We start from the raw sequence: 15,425 nt of genomic DNA on the forward strand, positions 1-15,425 counted from the left end.
CTAAATGGTTCTATTTATTATTTATGTCTACCTACTTCCTAAAAGGATTTGAGGTGGCAATTTTCTAATTAAAATTTGTTTCTAATCTCTTTCTGATCTTGTTTTATTGGCTGCATGTCAACCCTCTTGTACTTAATCAACCTTGAATGGTAACGTGTATTGAGTCTGTATAAAAATATGAATTAGCATTAAAATTAAACTGTACGCACATTTAGTACACATGTAATATTTATGGACATATTTGTATTTGTAAGCTTGTTGAAAGAAGCTGATGATAATGGTTCATTATGGGACTAATCAAAACCATTCTTTTGTTAGTGATTATGTGTCAAATTTGCACAGCTGCCTTCTAAAAATCACATTCCAAAGGCGTCCCAGTCCAGCCAAACACAGGGAATACACATAAAGAAAAGAAAAATTCAATAAATTAATATTTCAAAAGCACATTAACCGATCTGGAAACAAATATTTTGATAAAAGAATACAATTTGCCTAATTAAAGTGTCTTAGACTACATATAGTATAAGTTTCAGTGGTAAAAAATATATGTTTATTTGTCTTGCTAATTCAAGGATTTTGAAGGTGCTCACATGGGAAATATTATACCTGCCACCATTGTGTGCTGTGCATGTGGACACGTGTGTGTGGACACACATGTGGACACGTGTGTATGCGCGTGCACGCGTGTGTGTGGTTCTTGACAATCCTATAACAGAGTCTCATCCTCATGTGATTATCACATTACTCTTCAGCTTGATCATCACAAGTCTTCCACCTTGGAATTGTATCAGGTTTCTCTGAAAGCACAGTAATAATTAATTAATATTAATAATGAAAGTAATTATATGATAACAGTATAATTAATAACGAAAGAGTGATTCATTCATTCAATCCACAAAGGTTAATTGAACACCTATCACTAGATTCTGAGTTATTTTTCATTATTTATTTATTTATTTTTGGCTGCGTTGGGTCTTCGTTGTTGTGCGCGGGCTTTCTCTAGTTGCGGCGAGCGGGGGCTACTCTTCATTGCGGTGCACGGGCTTCTCACTGCGGTGGCTTCTCTTGTTGCGGAGCACGGGCTGTAGGTGCGCGGGCTTCAGTAGTTGTGGCTCGCAGGCCCCAGAACACAGGCTCAGTAGTTGTGGCGCACGGGCTTAGTTGCTCCGCGGCATGTGGGATCTTCCCGGACCAGAGATCGAACCCGTGTCCCCTGCATTGGCAGGCAGATTCTTAACCACTGCACCAACAGGGAGGCCCCATTTTTCATTACTTTTAAATTTAAAGATAAATTTAAGAACAATGTGTTTACTTGGTATTATTATCTGCATCTATTGTGCTTGAGGCACTAATTTTAAATTGCGTGAAATTAGTAAGTACAAACCTCCAGGCCTAAAACTCTGAGAGCATGGCATTGATAACTCTCTCTGGGAAACAACACTGAAAATAAAAGTTTTTTGAGGTGAGGGGCCCAGAATCATCATGACAGAATAGCCCCAGTGCTCTGCATGGGAAAGAGCCACCTCATGGGAAAGACTGCAAAGGGACCAGACACCCACTGAGCATTATCTGTGTTTATACCCACAGAATGACCAGCTGACTTCAGTTACACAAACCCTTAATTTGGATAGAGTTTGTTGAAATTGGTCAAATTGGTGACTATGTGATTGTCCTCAAAAAAAGTTACTTCAATCTTTCCAATTTCTCCTTCAAACACTATCTTTGAAATATCTGGAGAAAGAACTTAACAACTCTTTATGTGAAATTACTTCTTTCTCCATCTCTTTGGCTGACTCATGCCCCACATGGGCCCCAGCCCCTGCAACATGCTCTCAGAGCATTCAGGAGCCCTCAACAGCTCCTTAGCTCTGCTGACACACAGCCAGCCAGCACCACAGGGCACCGTCAGGAGTGGCTGTCTGTCAGTACTGCAGCCAACCCTGCTGGGCACTGTGGCTTCCCAGCTGGCATTGCCACCATCTCCACATTCCCAAAGAACTATGGCAATGTATGTATGGGTATGTGTGGTGTGTGTGTGTGGAAGGGGCGGGGCAGGGGGAGATCCTGTCTCTCCTTATGTTATACTCCCTTTTAAAAAGTACAAAAGCCATCCTATGTAGATATCAAAAAAGGTGCCCTTTCCACTCTGTGTTCAGAATCTACCCTCTCCATAAGGCCAGGCTAGAGTGGAAGACAAATCTGAGTAACAGACCCCATGGTAAACTCAGAATCTCATGACAGGTGTTCACTAAACCTTTGTGGATTGAACAGATGAATGACTCCTTATGATGATGGAGACTTTACTGCTGGATAAGCTTGTCTGCCTGTCTCTTTCTTCCCTTAGAACGGGACCTCTGCCCAGGAGATTCTAAGGTCCTTTATGCAAATAGATCTCTGGTGGCCAACCCACCATACATGTTGCCCAGCAATGGACATAATGCAGACTTTTGCTGGGCTCCGGAACGCCCATTATACTTTTAATGCATTGTAAGATACAGATGCTAAGAACCAAGGGCTAGCTTCAGACTCTACACTTCAAAGACCTTTTCATGCCAGGAACCAGCATGACAGTTTAAATCACTTCTCTCCTTTATGTCTCATAATATACGACAGTGAGGCAGCAGATGTCAACTTCTATTTATAAGAGTCCTGGCCCCTCAGTAACATGGATCCCTAAATTTTCTCTATTAAACTGTTAAATTTTACACTTAATTTAGCATAAAGTAAAATTGTGAATTTCAAAAATAATGACCGAAACAATAAACTAATTGCCACTTTCATCACAGTAAACCATGCTCTGAATATCATTGTTTAGGGTTTTACAGTATTAAAGGTGAACAGCTTAGGGGCTTCCCTGGTGGCGCAGTGGTTGAGAATCTGCCTGCCAATGCAGGGGACACGGGTTCGAGCCCTGGTCTGGGAAGATCCCGCATGCCACGGAGCAACTGGGCCCGTGGGCCACAGCTACTGAGCCTGCGCGTCTGGAACCTGTGCTCCGCAACAAGAGAGGCCGCGATAGTGAGAGGCCCGCGCACCGCGATGAAAAGTGGACCCCGCTTGCCACAACTAGAGAAAGCCCTCGCACAGAAATGAAGACCCTACACAGCCAAAAATAAATAAATAAAAAAAATTAAATTAAAAAAAGGTGAACAGCTTAGTTCACTAATGGTATAGAAGTACATACAGCTCACTGTTGTCGTTTTTAATTACACTTGACTTCTACCTCTTTTTCATGTTAACACATCTTAGCCTGAGAATGTGCAGACACAATACGGTGGACTCAAAGAGAAGTAGACCGTTCATAGGCCACAGAGACACTGGAAAAAAACAGGAATCTATGTATACACAATAACTCTCCAGTCATAAAGTAGAACAAACACCCACTTTTATTTGCTTTGACACATTTAGGAAATCATTATTAGATATTAATTAAAGAATGATTAAAGCTAATTATTTGGTGAAGGCTCCATATGTCCAAATAAAATAACCAGACCATGGATGATCTACTTATTTCTACTCTAATAGTGGAAGTCCCTGCAAATTGAAATTGTCATTCCCTGAGTCTAGTTGATTCTTGCATCTCAGTTGATTGGTTACATCATATAGACACAAGCAAATCTTTTAGGAACATACTTTGATGCATGAATGATTTTGGAAAATTCAGCAAGTGAAGAGGCAGCAGCTGTGAATACATGAAAAGTCTTGACCTGAGTATCCACCTGTCAATAGAGTTACACCTGTCAGGGCAGGATGGTAATATGGTTAACATCTACCCACTGGGCTGCTTATTTCAGTATCTCGCAGGTAATTCTGGCAGAGACTCAAAAGAAATGTTTCTGCCAGTTCCTACCCCTCATGTTGCAGATAAGCAGCCCAGGTGGAGAACCATTATTCTCTATTCTAAAATGTAGGTGTTGACTTTATTGTCTTAGTAAATGCAGCATCATTAAGAGAATGGTGTCTTTGAGACTTCACTGGCAGTGCAGTGGTTGAGACACCGTGCTTCCAATGCAGGGGGCACAGGTTCTATCCCTGGTCGGGGAACTAAGATCCCACATGCCACGGGGCCAGGAAATAAAAACAGAGAGAGAGAGAATGGTGTCTTTATTTAACATTTCTTCTCATTGTAAGCAACTATAGGACAAGTATCGTCATCGACATTTCCCTTTCCCTTGAAGGCCACAGACTCACACTTTGCACCATAGTAAATAATTTTAAAAAATGTCTTTCAAATGAAAAAATTATAACTATTTATTTATTTAAATAATATCAAGAATCTTGAAAATTTATTATTTGCTGAAAAATAGCTTCTCATGCACAATACCACTCAGAGCCCACCAAATATGGATGATCGTAGATACATGCATTTAGTGTAGGACCCATCACAGGGGGTGCAAGGAGGGCCATTTGCTCCAAGACTCACATTGGCAAAGAGGTCACAGTTGGACTGGCGACATTACCCGCAAATGAGATTAGACTGCTGTTCCTGAAAAACTCTGACTTATTTTTTGACATTTTTTTTTCCAGACCACCTTTTATTACATCAGAAAATCAACATTAGGCACTAGATCTTGCAAAATATGTTCTGACCAACTCTAAACTTTCTGAAATTAAATATGCGCAACCACTGTAAGGTTTTTAATGAACAAAACAATTAAATACAAACTTTCATTTGCAAAATAGATTACTGTATAACTGGCAACCTCAGAGCCACGTACTAACTTTTCTTGCACAGATTTCAGCGGCAGTGGAATGGGGAAATGTAAATCCTAATGAGTACCAAACTTAATTTTGGCTTTATATATAGAAAAAAACTTTGAGGAAAAATAGCTTTAAATTGAATAGTATCTTTTGAAGTAAACAGCTCAGTCCAGCACTTACATATGTGAGGTTTATACTCAACCAGATCTGGGATGAAAATGAAGATTTAAGGTTTACAGTGATTTTAAATCGAGTTTCAAGAGTAGCCAAGTCACCTCATTTCCACAAAGGGAAGTCTCTTTAGGATGACCACAACACTCTTCTGAAGACACTTGGATAGCCAGAGTTCCTTGGCCACAATTCCACTTTTCCACGACAGCGTGCCAATGCTGTAGTGTGGAACTTCCTCTGAAAGGCAGCCAGAGCCCTACACCACAGCACTTCTCCTGGCATTTTCAAGCCTCAAAAGAAAAAAGATCTCCTGCTTCAAGTCTGCAGTTATGGCTCTGGCTAGAGAAGTTTATTAACCCTTCCCCTCCCCACTGCTTTCCCTCCTGATCTTCACCTGGGAGTGGCAGGTTAACATTCCTTTCAGAAATAAATAGTTCAAATGAGTAATTTAGAGTTAACTTCAAAAGAGCAGCAGAAAACAGCCACTGACCATTATGTTTGCAAATGAGTGAGGGAATGAATACACGTGAACAAACACACAGAAGAAACAAATCATAGAATAAATCCTTCATTTCCCACATTCATAGGGAAAAAAAAATCTTTAAAAAAAGAGTATTAATTAGCGTTTCTTCTTGTGTGGGTTGAGAGTCCAGGGCTCTGAGCAGGCATGGCCTTATAAACAGGGTTGCAAGCAGCCCTCCGTACACCAAGTCAGGACTAGGGTGCAGAGAGGGGCCTTCACGCACTTCTGACAGCTCAGTACCTGTGAGAGAACAGAGGTGATGCAGGGACTTTTTAACCCACAATGCATGAGGTATAGGGAAACGTCCATCATGAAAGAACCACCAGCAGCTGGAGGGACCGTGGCAGGGCATCCTCACAGCAACTGCTGATGAAGGATTTCCCACACCATCTTCTTCCAGAACAGAGGCATCTGGTGCTGAGTAAATGTGATGGGTTTGTCCCTAGAGATATAATCTGCATATTTACAAGTAAACATTCCACAATCACTCCCATTCAACTGTTGAGGAATCTCATGTGCCTTCATGCGGTAGTGGGTCCACTTTACAACATTCAGGTCAATATTTCTTTTGGTCTTACTTTCATCCTGTAAATACTGAAGGAGAATCTCACAGATCCTGTAGCCCTTTTGTCCCATAGAATCCAGATATTTAAGACACGTTTTTCTTAGGTCTGTCACTACCAGGCTCCAAGGTACCTTCCGATGAATAGGCACCAGAATAAGTTCCTGTTCAAAGAGACTGACCCCTTTGGTCCATCTTTTCACTACTTGGTAACCCCCAGACTTTAATTTTGGATAGAAGAAAGTACTGAATGCATAAAGTGCTAGATACCCTTGTTTTTTATTTCCTTCCACCAGGAGATTCATGTAAAAATTAATGACTTCATCATTGAGCCAGTGATAGTTCTTCAAGGTCTGGATATCTCCTGGAGTGATTCGTAATTTGAAAGCGCTACTTAGGATCTCATCCTGTGGGCCATGGCCTAGAGCATTACTGATTTCCTTTTCCATGTCCTCTGTAAGTTCAAGAAGATCATCCATCCTTTTATCCCTCTCTTTGCTTGAGCAATTTTTTTCTTTTGTCTCAAGTATTGACATCTTCCTCCTGAGTAAGCCATTGTTTCCACTGCCCAGGCGGAGTCGGGCTGACACTTCTTCAGATAGGTCAGTTTCCAGCTGGAGTCCCCTCCTACCTTCATTTTCAAGTCTGATTCCAACTGTCTTCTCTGTATCAGAAATTTTCCCCTTTGAACACCTCTTTTCACTTCTCACTGAACATAGAGGTCCCCTTGTTTCAACAACTCTATATTGTTTTGGAACAAACTGAGTTGTTTTGACTCCATGACTTTGCTCTTGCCCCCAGCCTTTGGTCTTTAATGTGTCCATCTGACTTCTTTGAGAACTATGGTGAGTTGAAGTTACAGGAGGAACAGCGTTTCCATGACCACCTTCTTTAAGTCACTTTAATAACCTTCGGTATTTCTCTCTTTCCTCTTTTTGAACACCCTCGTCCACAGTACAATGGGGACGCCTCAGACCCTTGCCACCTGCTTCAGAAATCATCTCTGTTACAACCTGTTCCTGAGGCTTCCACATTAAGGAACTTTCCAGATTGCCTTTGCTATGGCGACGGCCACCTGGTCTTCTATTACAGGCTTCTGAGTTCAAAGTAAAACCAAAGGAAGGCAGAACTCTGCATGGCTGATCTCGAGTTACTGTCACTCTGATCTTTGGATAGCCACTTATTCCATTAGGAGACTTATTACCCAGTTTCAGCATGTTGTTCCAGGATCCAGAACCTGTCAGTTCAGAAGATGGGGAGTTCAAAAATACCTTTCCTGAAGGAACCACATTCCGTGTTCCATTACAAGCAGAAGTTACCATGGGCTTTGTGGTCAGCTGGAGTGGGAATCCAAATAAGCTGGCAGCATTGTAGAGACTGTTTTTCACCTGGTGAATAAAGCAATCTAATCTCGGTCTTTTGGCTGGTATTTCATCAGTGTCCACTGTAGAGAACAGAGTGAGTCACCTCTGCCTGGGTCTCGTCTGCCAGTTGGTGCCTTCGATGTCCTGTCGTCCACAGTAGAGGCATGGACCACTGCCCATCCACTGACCAAGGAGTGGGATTATCCTTAACCCCAAATCCACTACTGCCGGAGCCATTCTCAGACCTAGGAACTCTTCACTGGAGGCCCAGAAGAGAATCTCAAAATCACACGGAGTACAAGGATATTGAGATTTCTGCCCTTGGTTTGGATAACTTGCACCCATGTACCGCCAGAGGAGCACAACCTCATTGCTTCAGTTTTCATAGGGTATCCTAACCGGTTACCCTAGTTTTCCAGAAAGTATTTTTTAACATATTTTGTTAATACACCCAAAACCTCAGAAAATGGTGGTAGGCCCGTCGACCTATGAAAGGCAACAGTCTCAGACTTCTGGACCTAAATTCAGGCACAACAGGATCAGTAGGATGGAGGGGGTGTCTCTTTAGCATATTCACTTTGCTTGTCCCAGGCAATTTGGTTGAGAAACAATAGCGTGGGATCCACAGGCCTGCAGGAGAATGCACTTTCTTTCGAGCAGGGCGAGTGCTAGCAGGGAGAAAAAGTACAGGAACACTAACCCATATTCCCATGGAAATGCTCTGGTTTCAACATTCCTTTTGAAAATCATAGCTTCTCTAGTAAGTTGGTCACACTCCAAGAGGAATTAAGCTTGAAAGATAACAGGACTTCAAAAGCCAGATCGAAAAGACCAGACCCGAGGCTGTGAAAGGCATTCAGAAGAGAGAAGCGTTTTAACTCAGCTTTCAAAGCATGTTCTCCCTCCTCTTTGAAAATTTCTGACACTCTCAGAGTTGCTGAAGATTTTCCCACCCGAGACATCTTTCATCAGAAAACCATGAAATAACAAAAATCTCTCTCCAGGTAGAATAGGAGGAAAATGTGAAAGTAAGTTCAAGTGAGTTGCCGCTTGTTCTGCTTATTCTTGAGCCTAATACATCATCTCCAAGAAAGTTACTAGGGTCTTACTTATCTCACTGCAAATTAGCAGGATGCACATCCTACTGTGAGTGGAACTGAGGCCCCAAACACGTGGCCCCCAACAGGAAGCAGAGGTCTTGGCAGGTTGCCAGAAATATGTCTCCATGACCCATTTGCCGGGGGTGGCCAAAAACCAGAAGGGAAAAAATAGGCAGTAGGAATAAAAGGTGTATATACACATCTCAACACTTACGTTCCTGCCTTTTTCAGGCTACTTCCTTTACCCAGAATCCTCTGTTCTGTGTTTACCTGGGTAACCTCTGCTGACCCTTCATGGCTCAACTGAGAATCATTCCAGTTACGACTATGTGCCAGGCCCAGTGCTAGGCACAAGGAACATGACAGTGCACAGTGCAAGATGCCTACCCTCAAGGAGCTGTGTGTCAGGCTCGCAAGGGGGCATGATGAACAGTGTACAGGGAAAGCAATTATCCTAAGCTCATTGCTTGGCACAAAGGATGAACCAGTGTACAAGATGCCTACCCTCAAGGAGCACTTAGATTCAATGCTGGGCAAATGGAAAACAACAGTGCACAAGACACCTGCCTCCAAGGAGCTGAGGGCAGGCTGAGCTCTGAGCACAAAGAGCTTGACAGTGCATGATGCAAGGTGCCTGCCCACAGAAGTTGAGTGCCAGCCTCGGTACTGGACCCAAGAAGCACACCAGTGCAGAATGAAATGAGCTTACCTAGAGGGAACGAGAGTCCAGGCTCAGTGCTGGACACAAGGAGCATAGCAGTGCACAATCCAAGGTTCCTACTCATTGTAGATGTGGGCCAGGCTCCATATGGGCAAAATTGACATAGTGGTGCACTATACAATGTACTACAACAGCGCAACTGCCTTCCTTGAACCCCTTGGCCTGGTAATTGCTTCTACACCCTCCATTTATACCCTGATAAACATCACTTTTGAGTGAAATATTTACAGTGTTTATTTCCCCCATGAACAATAAGCATAGTGAGGGCATCAATTAGACTTTGTCTGTGTTCCCCAACACTAAGCACAGTGACCTCAAAAAACCCAAACCACCACCAGCAGTGATAACATAGACATATATGGCACTGAACCAAATTACTAAAGTTCTGTTCAAAACAATGCCAAAGAAGTTACGGGGAAACATTTTGCTTGCTGTATTCTAGTTGGTATTTTTGCATCAGTGTTCATGAGTGTTACTGGTCTTCAGTACTCTTGCCTTGTACTATCTTTAACTGGCTTACGTATCAGTGTCAAACTTGTTTCATAAAAGAAGTGAGGAAGTTTTCCTTCCCATTCCATGTTCTAGAACATGTGTCAGCACATTTTTTCTATAATGGGTTGATAGTAAATGATAGTAAATATTTTAGGCAATGTGGTCCATATGGTCTCTGTGTTGCAACTACAGTTATCCTTTAGTATCCATGGGGGATTAGTTCCAGGATCCCCACGGAAACCAAAATCCAAGGATGCTCAAGTCCCTTATATAAAATGGCTTAGAGGGCTTCCCTGGTGGCGCAGTGGTTGAGAATCTGCCTGCCAATGCAGGGGACACGGGTTCGAGCCCTGGTCTGGGAAGATCCCACATGCCGTGGAGCGGCTGGGCCCGTGGGCCACAGCTACTGAGCCTGCGCGTCTGGAGCCTGTGCTCCGCAACAAGAGAGGCCGCAATAGTGAGAGGCCCGCGCACCGTGATGAAGAGTGGCCCCCGCTTGCCGCAACTAGAGAAAGCCCTCGCACAGAAACGAAGACCCAACACAGCAAAAAATAAATAATAAATAAAAATTAAAAAAAAAAGAAGGAAAACCATTAAAAAAAAAAAAAAAATGGCATAGAACAGTTGTACCCCAGCATGTATCCATGCATTCTCTATCCATGGATACAGAGGGCTGTGTGTACTCAACTCTGCCGGAAAGCAGCCATAAACAATAAGGAAACAAGTGGGAGTGACTGTGTTCCAATTAAACTTTATACATAAAAACAGGTGGCAGAGGGCCAGATTTGATCTGTGGGCCTCAGTTTGCGGACATTTGATCTGGAATAATTTACAGAGCAGGTGGACCATGTGGTCTTTGATGGTTTGGGAGAAATGTACCTGTGCCTGATCTTAGTGAAAATGACTGTAGTGTTTCCCACTAAATAAGATCACAAGATGTTATGGGTTCATCTTGCATTTTCCCTGCCTCAGTTCTGGAACGACCCACTTCTCCAAAGAGCCAGTACCATACTGCTTTAGTTATAGAGGCTTTATAGTATGTTTAATGTCTGGTAGAGCTAGTTTCCCTTTGTAGTTTTACTTTTTTCATGTTTTGTGACAGGATCGTCCCTGGCTTAGCCAACCACAGAAAAACAGAGATTAGGAGGGTACATGACCCAGAGGCAGATTTGCTCACAGGGATAGGGTCTGAGAGGAGGAAGCCCAGCCCAGCAGGCCAAATGTGGGAGCTAGCAGCTCGAGTGTGGCAATATTGTGACCATGGGTCCCATGTCTTTGGTCTTGTCGAGGAAGATGAGAGTTAACACCAAGGGTATAAGGAAAGGTCTGGAAGCAGTGAATCCAGGTGTGAAGGCAATCCTGAAATCCACTTATGCTGGATAACAGCAAGTAGCAAGGATCTGCTCCAGGCAGGTTTGCTGTCCCTACAGAGGAAGGTTGCCTGGCATGGACAAGGCAAAGGCCTAAGTATAGAAGCTCAAGTTCCCAAGACAGGGACCCCAGCAGAGGAAGCAAGTGAGATCCCTTGGCAGAGCTGCCAGGAATCCAAGAAGTAAACTGAGACCCCAGAATAAGGCCCAAGGTGAGTTACCAAAATGGGAGCACAGGACAGAGCTGGATAAGGACTAAGTGGGATTTAGGCTGAACTCCAAATGTCAAGCTAGAGCTCCTAAGTTCCTCCTGCTCAATGTCCCAGTAACAGAGCCTGCAGGTGGGGTTAATTACTCTGGCTTTGAAGGAAGGAAGGAGAGAGAACTTGGAAATCATCAAGGTCAGACACAAGACTTTGAGTCTCTGGGGTTGTCCTTAATTAGCCATGACCTTGGGCAGGCCACTTTGCCTCTGGTCTACCAACGGAATTGAATGAGATTATATCTAAGGCTCCTTCTACTTCTAAGAGTCAGTTGACCCTCAATTAAGAGCAATGGAGGGACTTCCCTGGCAGTCCAGTGGTTAAGACTCCATGCTTCCACCACTACAGGGGGCGCAGGTTTGATCCCTGGTGGGGCAACTAAGACCCCGCATGCCGTGTGGGGTGGCCAAAAAAATAAAGAAAAATAGGAGCAATGGAGACCTGTGTTTCACCAGCACATTCTATGTGCCATACATGCTGCCAGACACTTTACATACATTAAAGGGAAGAAAACTAATGGTTTTTGTTACCAGTGGTGATAAATATTTAACAACCAGCTCTCTTCAGGGGAGAAAAAAAAGCCCTGATTTGTAGCATTTTCCCAATATCTGAGGTGCAAATATTCCCACCATGATTTCAAGTTACCACCATGTAGTCACCGAATTCAGAGTTGGGAAGAAAAGTGCAGTGGAACACCATCATACAGTGTTTTCATCCTACAGATACAATAGATGCAAATAGGCTCAGAACATAGATAATAATAAAATGTAATAAACTGATTAGAAAGTAATGTGATGAGTATATATATATTTCATTTGTTTTTAATATAATTTTTTTAACTGTAAATATACATAATTTTCAACAATGACTGTGTTTAACAACTGGCTCTCAACATTTCTGATAACTGATCAATCAGTCCTTGAGAGCCGATAAGGACCAGCTGCAGCACACTACTGATTATTACTTACTGTCTACCGGAGGCCATGATTGTCACCGTAGTTCTATTGTTTCATTAATCTTCACTGTGACTTTCTGAAATAGTAATTGTTTTACTGATGAATAAAAGGATCTCAGAAAGGTTAAATAACCTACCTGGAACCACACAGCTCCTATGGTTATGTGACCTCCACCCTGCAAATCCCCAAATTATATTATCCCACGCTGTCTCTCATAGAACAAAATTTTGATTTTAAACTGTTTTATTCTTTAAGAGAGTAGATGATGTTCCATTTAAGCCAAAGTCCTCTGAATTCAGTGAGTTTGTGAACACTGATGTGTGTTTGATGTCACTGCCACTGAGTCAGTTTGGTGACAGAAAGTGCCATTAAGCTAAACAAGATGCCATTGTGAGGCAGGACTTGACCTGTAGAGTCTTGTAGAGAAGCACAGTAGGGTACCCGTTACCCAGTAAGAAGTCTTCTACCCAGAGACACTGGGAAACACCTCAAGCTCTCCTCTCATTTTCCTGTCTTTTCCCTAAAGTCATTCCAACTCAACAAAGCTAATTCCTTTTTAATCAAGTCAATATTTTGTACAATGAACCTCAAGGTAAATATCCAATAACATTTCAACTACCGTTTTCAACAAATTCACAACATTTTTTATAGTTGTTGTAATTTTTGTGGTTCAGAGTTATTATTTCTTTTTACAACATAACATGATGATGTTTTCTTTCTAATAAACAGCATCACTAGAAGTTACAATGGAAGCCCCTGGGAACAAAACAATTTTAAAAAATTGATAATACATTTTCCCCAAAATAGAAAGAAGAAAGAGCTTACAGAAAAAAACATATTTTATAATTCAAAAAAATTAGTGGATACTATTGGGGAATATTTAAACAACTATACAATCTACCTAAAAGGATCAAAGGCAGTTGTTCACAATCATGAGTGACCAGCCTTACCAGGAGAAAGACACCAGAACTGACTCCATTGAACAACAATACATTTAATTGCAAATACTGGCACTCTTATGTAAAAACATTTTATCTGTCACTGGTTGGTTAAGTTATCCTCATATGCCTTTATTGAGGAGTTATTTTAGGTCTTAGAATAAATGTAATATATTACTTTTAATTACAGCATAAATTTACAATATTATTTTTCCCTTCATGTTTGCTTCAGGGACCACACAGGATGCTCTAAAGAACTGTGTGCAGCCCAGAAGCCTGATCTGACATCGAATGTGTTTCCTCTTATCTTCACGATTCTTGCTTTTCTGTCCCCTATCTTCAGTTATAACCCTTCTTGGTTCTTTCTCTGATGCTCTCATTTCCTCCTCCTCTTCATTTCTCTCCTGGCACTCAGTAAGAAAGTAGATGGAAAAGAGAAAGGAAAGTGGGTATGTGCCCTGAGCCTGGCACATGTGTAACACATCATAGGAGCCCAGGGATGGAGAGGAAACATGGTGCAAGGGCCAGGGAAATGCTCCTCTGTACCCATCTCATTCGTTATGTACTTTTATATACAAGGGTTTTGGGCACTGAAATAGAGGACGTAGTGGAGGGATGGAGTGAGTAAAAGATACAAAATAGAATAACAGAGCAGATTGGGACAGGGATATCTCAACACACCTCATCTGCTTCTCTTTTTTCTTCAGGATTAAACCAAAGGTTCAAATAAATTGGATGTGATCCTGCAAAACTATTCTATGTCGGTGTCATTGGTCCTACTGGGAAGGGCATGAGATTTACTGGACCAGGGCAGAACCCAGGGCAAAGGGGCCTGATGATGGATGATGAAAAGAGATCTTCCATTTTATTTAATGTACTTATTTATTTTAAAAGATAGACAAAGGAATATTTAATAATTTAAAGATGAAGTTCAGGAATGATTGTCCAAGGAACATTTCCTGTTCAATGCTGAGGGGATTGGTTGCTATTAAGCATATTCATAATGCTCCTTCCTAATCTGTAATAATAATGCCACTAACGATAATTTAAAATAATTATCACTCTCACTGATTGAGTGTTTATTATGTGACAAGCGCTGTTCTAAAGGCTTTACATGCATTAATTCGCCTCACAGCAAACCTATGCAATAGGAATGATTAGTATCCTAACTTTACAGTAAACTGAAGTAAAAAGAGATTAATAATTTATCCAATAACTCCTCATTATTCTAAAGATAAACTCCAGATTCCTTAGGTTTCCAATCAAGGCCCTCCATGGTGTGACCCCAAATGCTTTTTCAAAATTGGGTCCCACTCCTAGCTGACAGCAATAGTACTCATTAGGACCTGCCACATCTTCTGCTTCTTGACTCTAAACCTCACTCCCACCACTGTTCCCACCCAAGAGGCCCTCTTCCTTGCCCTTTGCCTACTTGGATCCTCCCATCACACAAAACTCTGCTCTATTGTCAACTCTTCTGTGGAGACATCTTGGACCATTCTCACCCAATGACTCACAAACCACTCTTGCCAGTCCTACCTAGTAACTCCTTGTGACTTATTATCTCGTATTGTCATTTAAATGTCCGCATCAAAGTCTTGTCCCTCCAACTAGAACTCTAACTTGGTGTAAATCGTGTCTCCACAATGCCTAGCACAGTTCTGAATTCATAGTTATCCTCAGTGCCTTTTTTGTTAAATTAATGTATCCTATAGCATATGCAGAGGTTATTCCTTTCATCAGAAATGCAGTTTGTTCTTGGTCCCACACCTCACACATGTTCAGCATGAAAAATGTTTATATGCCTGAAGATTGCATCCATTCTGGTAAAAAGAACTGATGAGATTTATCTATTAATCAGGATATTTGCTACCCCAAACTCATATTTTTTTAATCTATTTTCATATGCTATAAAAAATAGAATGTTAGAAAAAAAAATTTCCCACTGCAAGCAAACTGGTTAAAATAACATTGGAAAAACTCACAGCTTAGGCAAGAAACAATTGTTTGAAAGTAAATGATTTTCCTTCTAATAATGTACAAGACCAAAGGTAAGGCAGATATAAAAGAAGTTGAGTGCCACATGCTACTGGAGTTCTTTTTTAATAACTTCAGAGATCCTTGTAGAAGGAAGAGTTACAAAAGTTAAAATGAGGAAAACAGCATTTTTAAATGGCAGGTGAACTTGGAAGTTTGGAAAACTTTCCCGGGCAGTAATTCACAGCTTTTTAAATGTACTTAAATGAGGCGGAAACTGCCAAAAC

General features: G+C 41.7%; 1 protein-coding gene across 1 annotated transcript; it reads right to left on the minus strand.

The window, feature by feature from the left end:
• Nucleotides 1-5,749: 5,749 nt before the first annotated feature.
• On the minus strand, nt 5,750-7,501 carry LOC133102482 (sentrin-specific protease 2-like). The gene is given in 1 exon segment (XM_061207469.1): nt 5,750-7,501. A coding segment is annotated over 1 exon segment (1,752 nt).
• Between the last annotated feature and the right edge of the window lie 7,924 nt (nt 7,502-15,425).

This window comes from Eubalaena glacialis, chromosome 12, assembly GCF_028564815.1.
Source record: "Eubalaena glacialis isolate mEubGla1 chromosome 12, mEubGla1.1.hap2.+ XY, whole genome shotgun sequence".
In the NCBI taxonomy this organism is placed as follows: Eukaryota; Metazoa; Chordata; class Mammalia; order Artiodactyla; family Balaenidae; genus Eubalaena; species Eubalaena glacialis.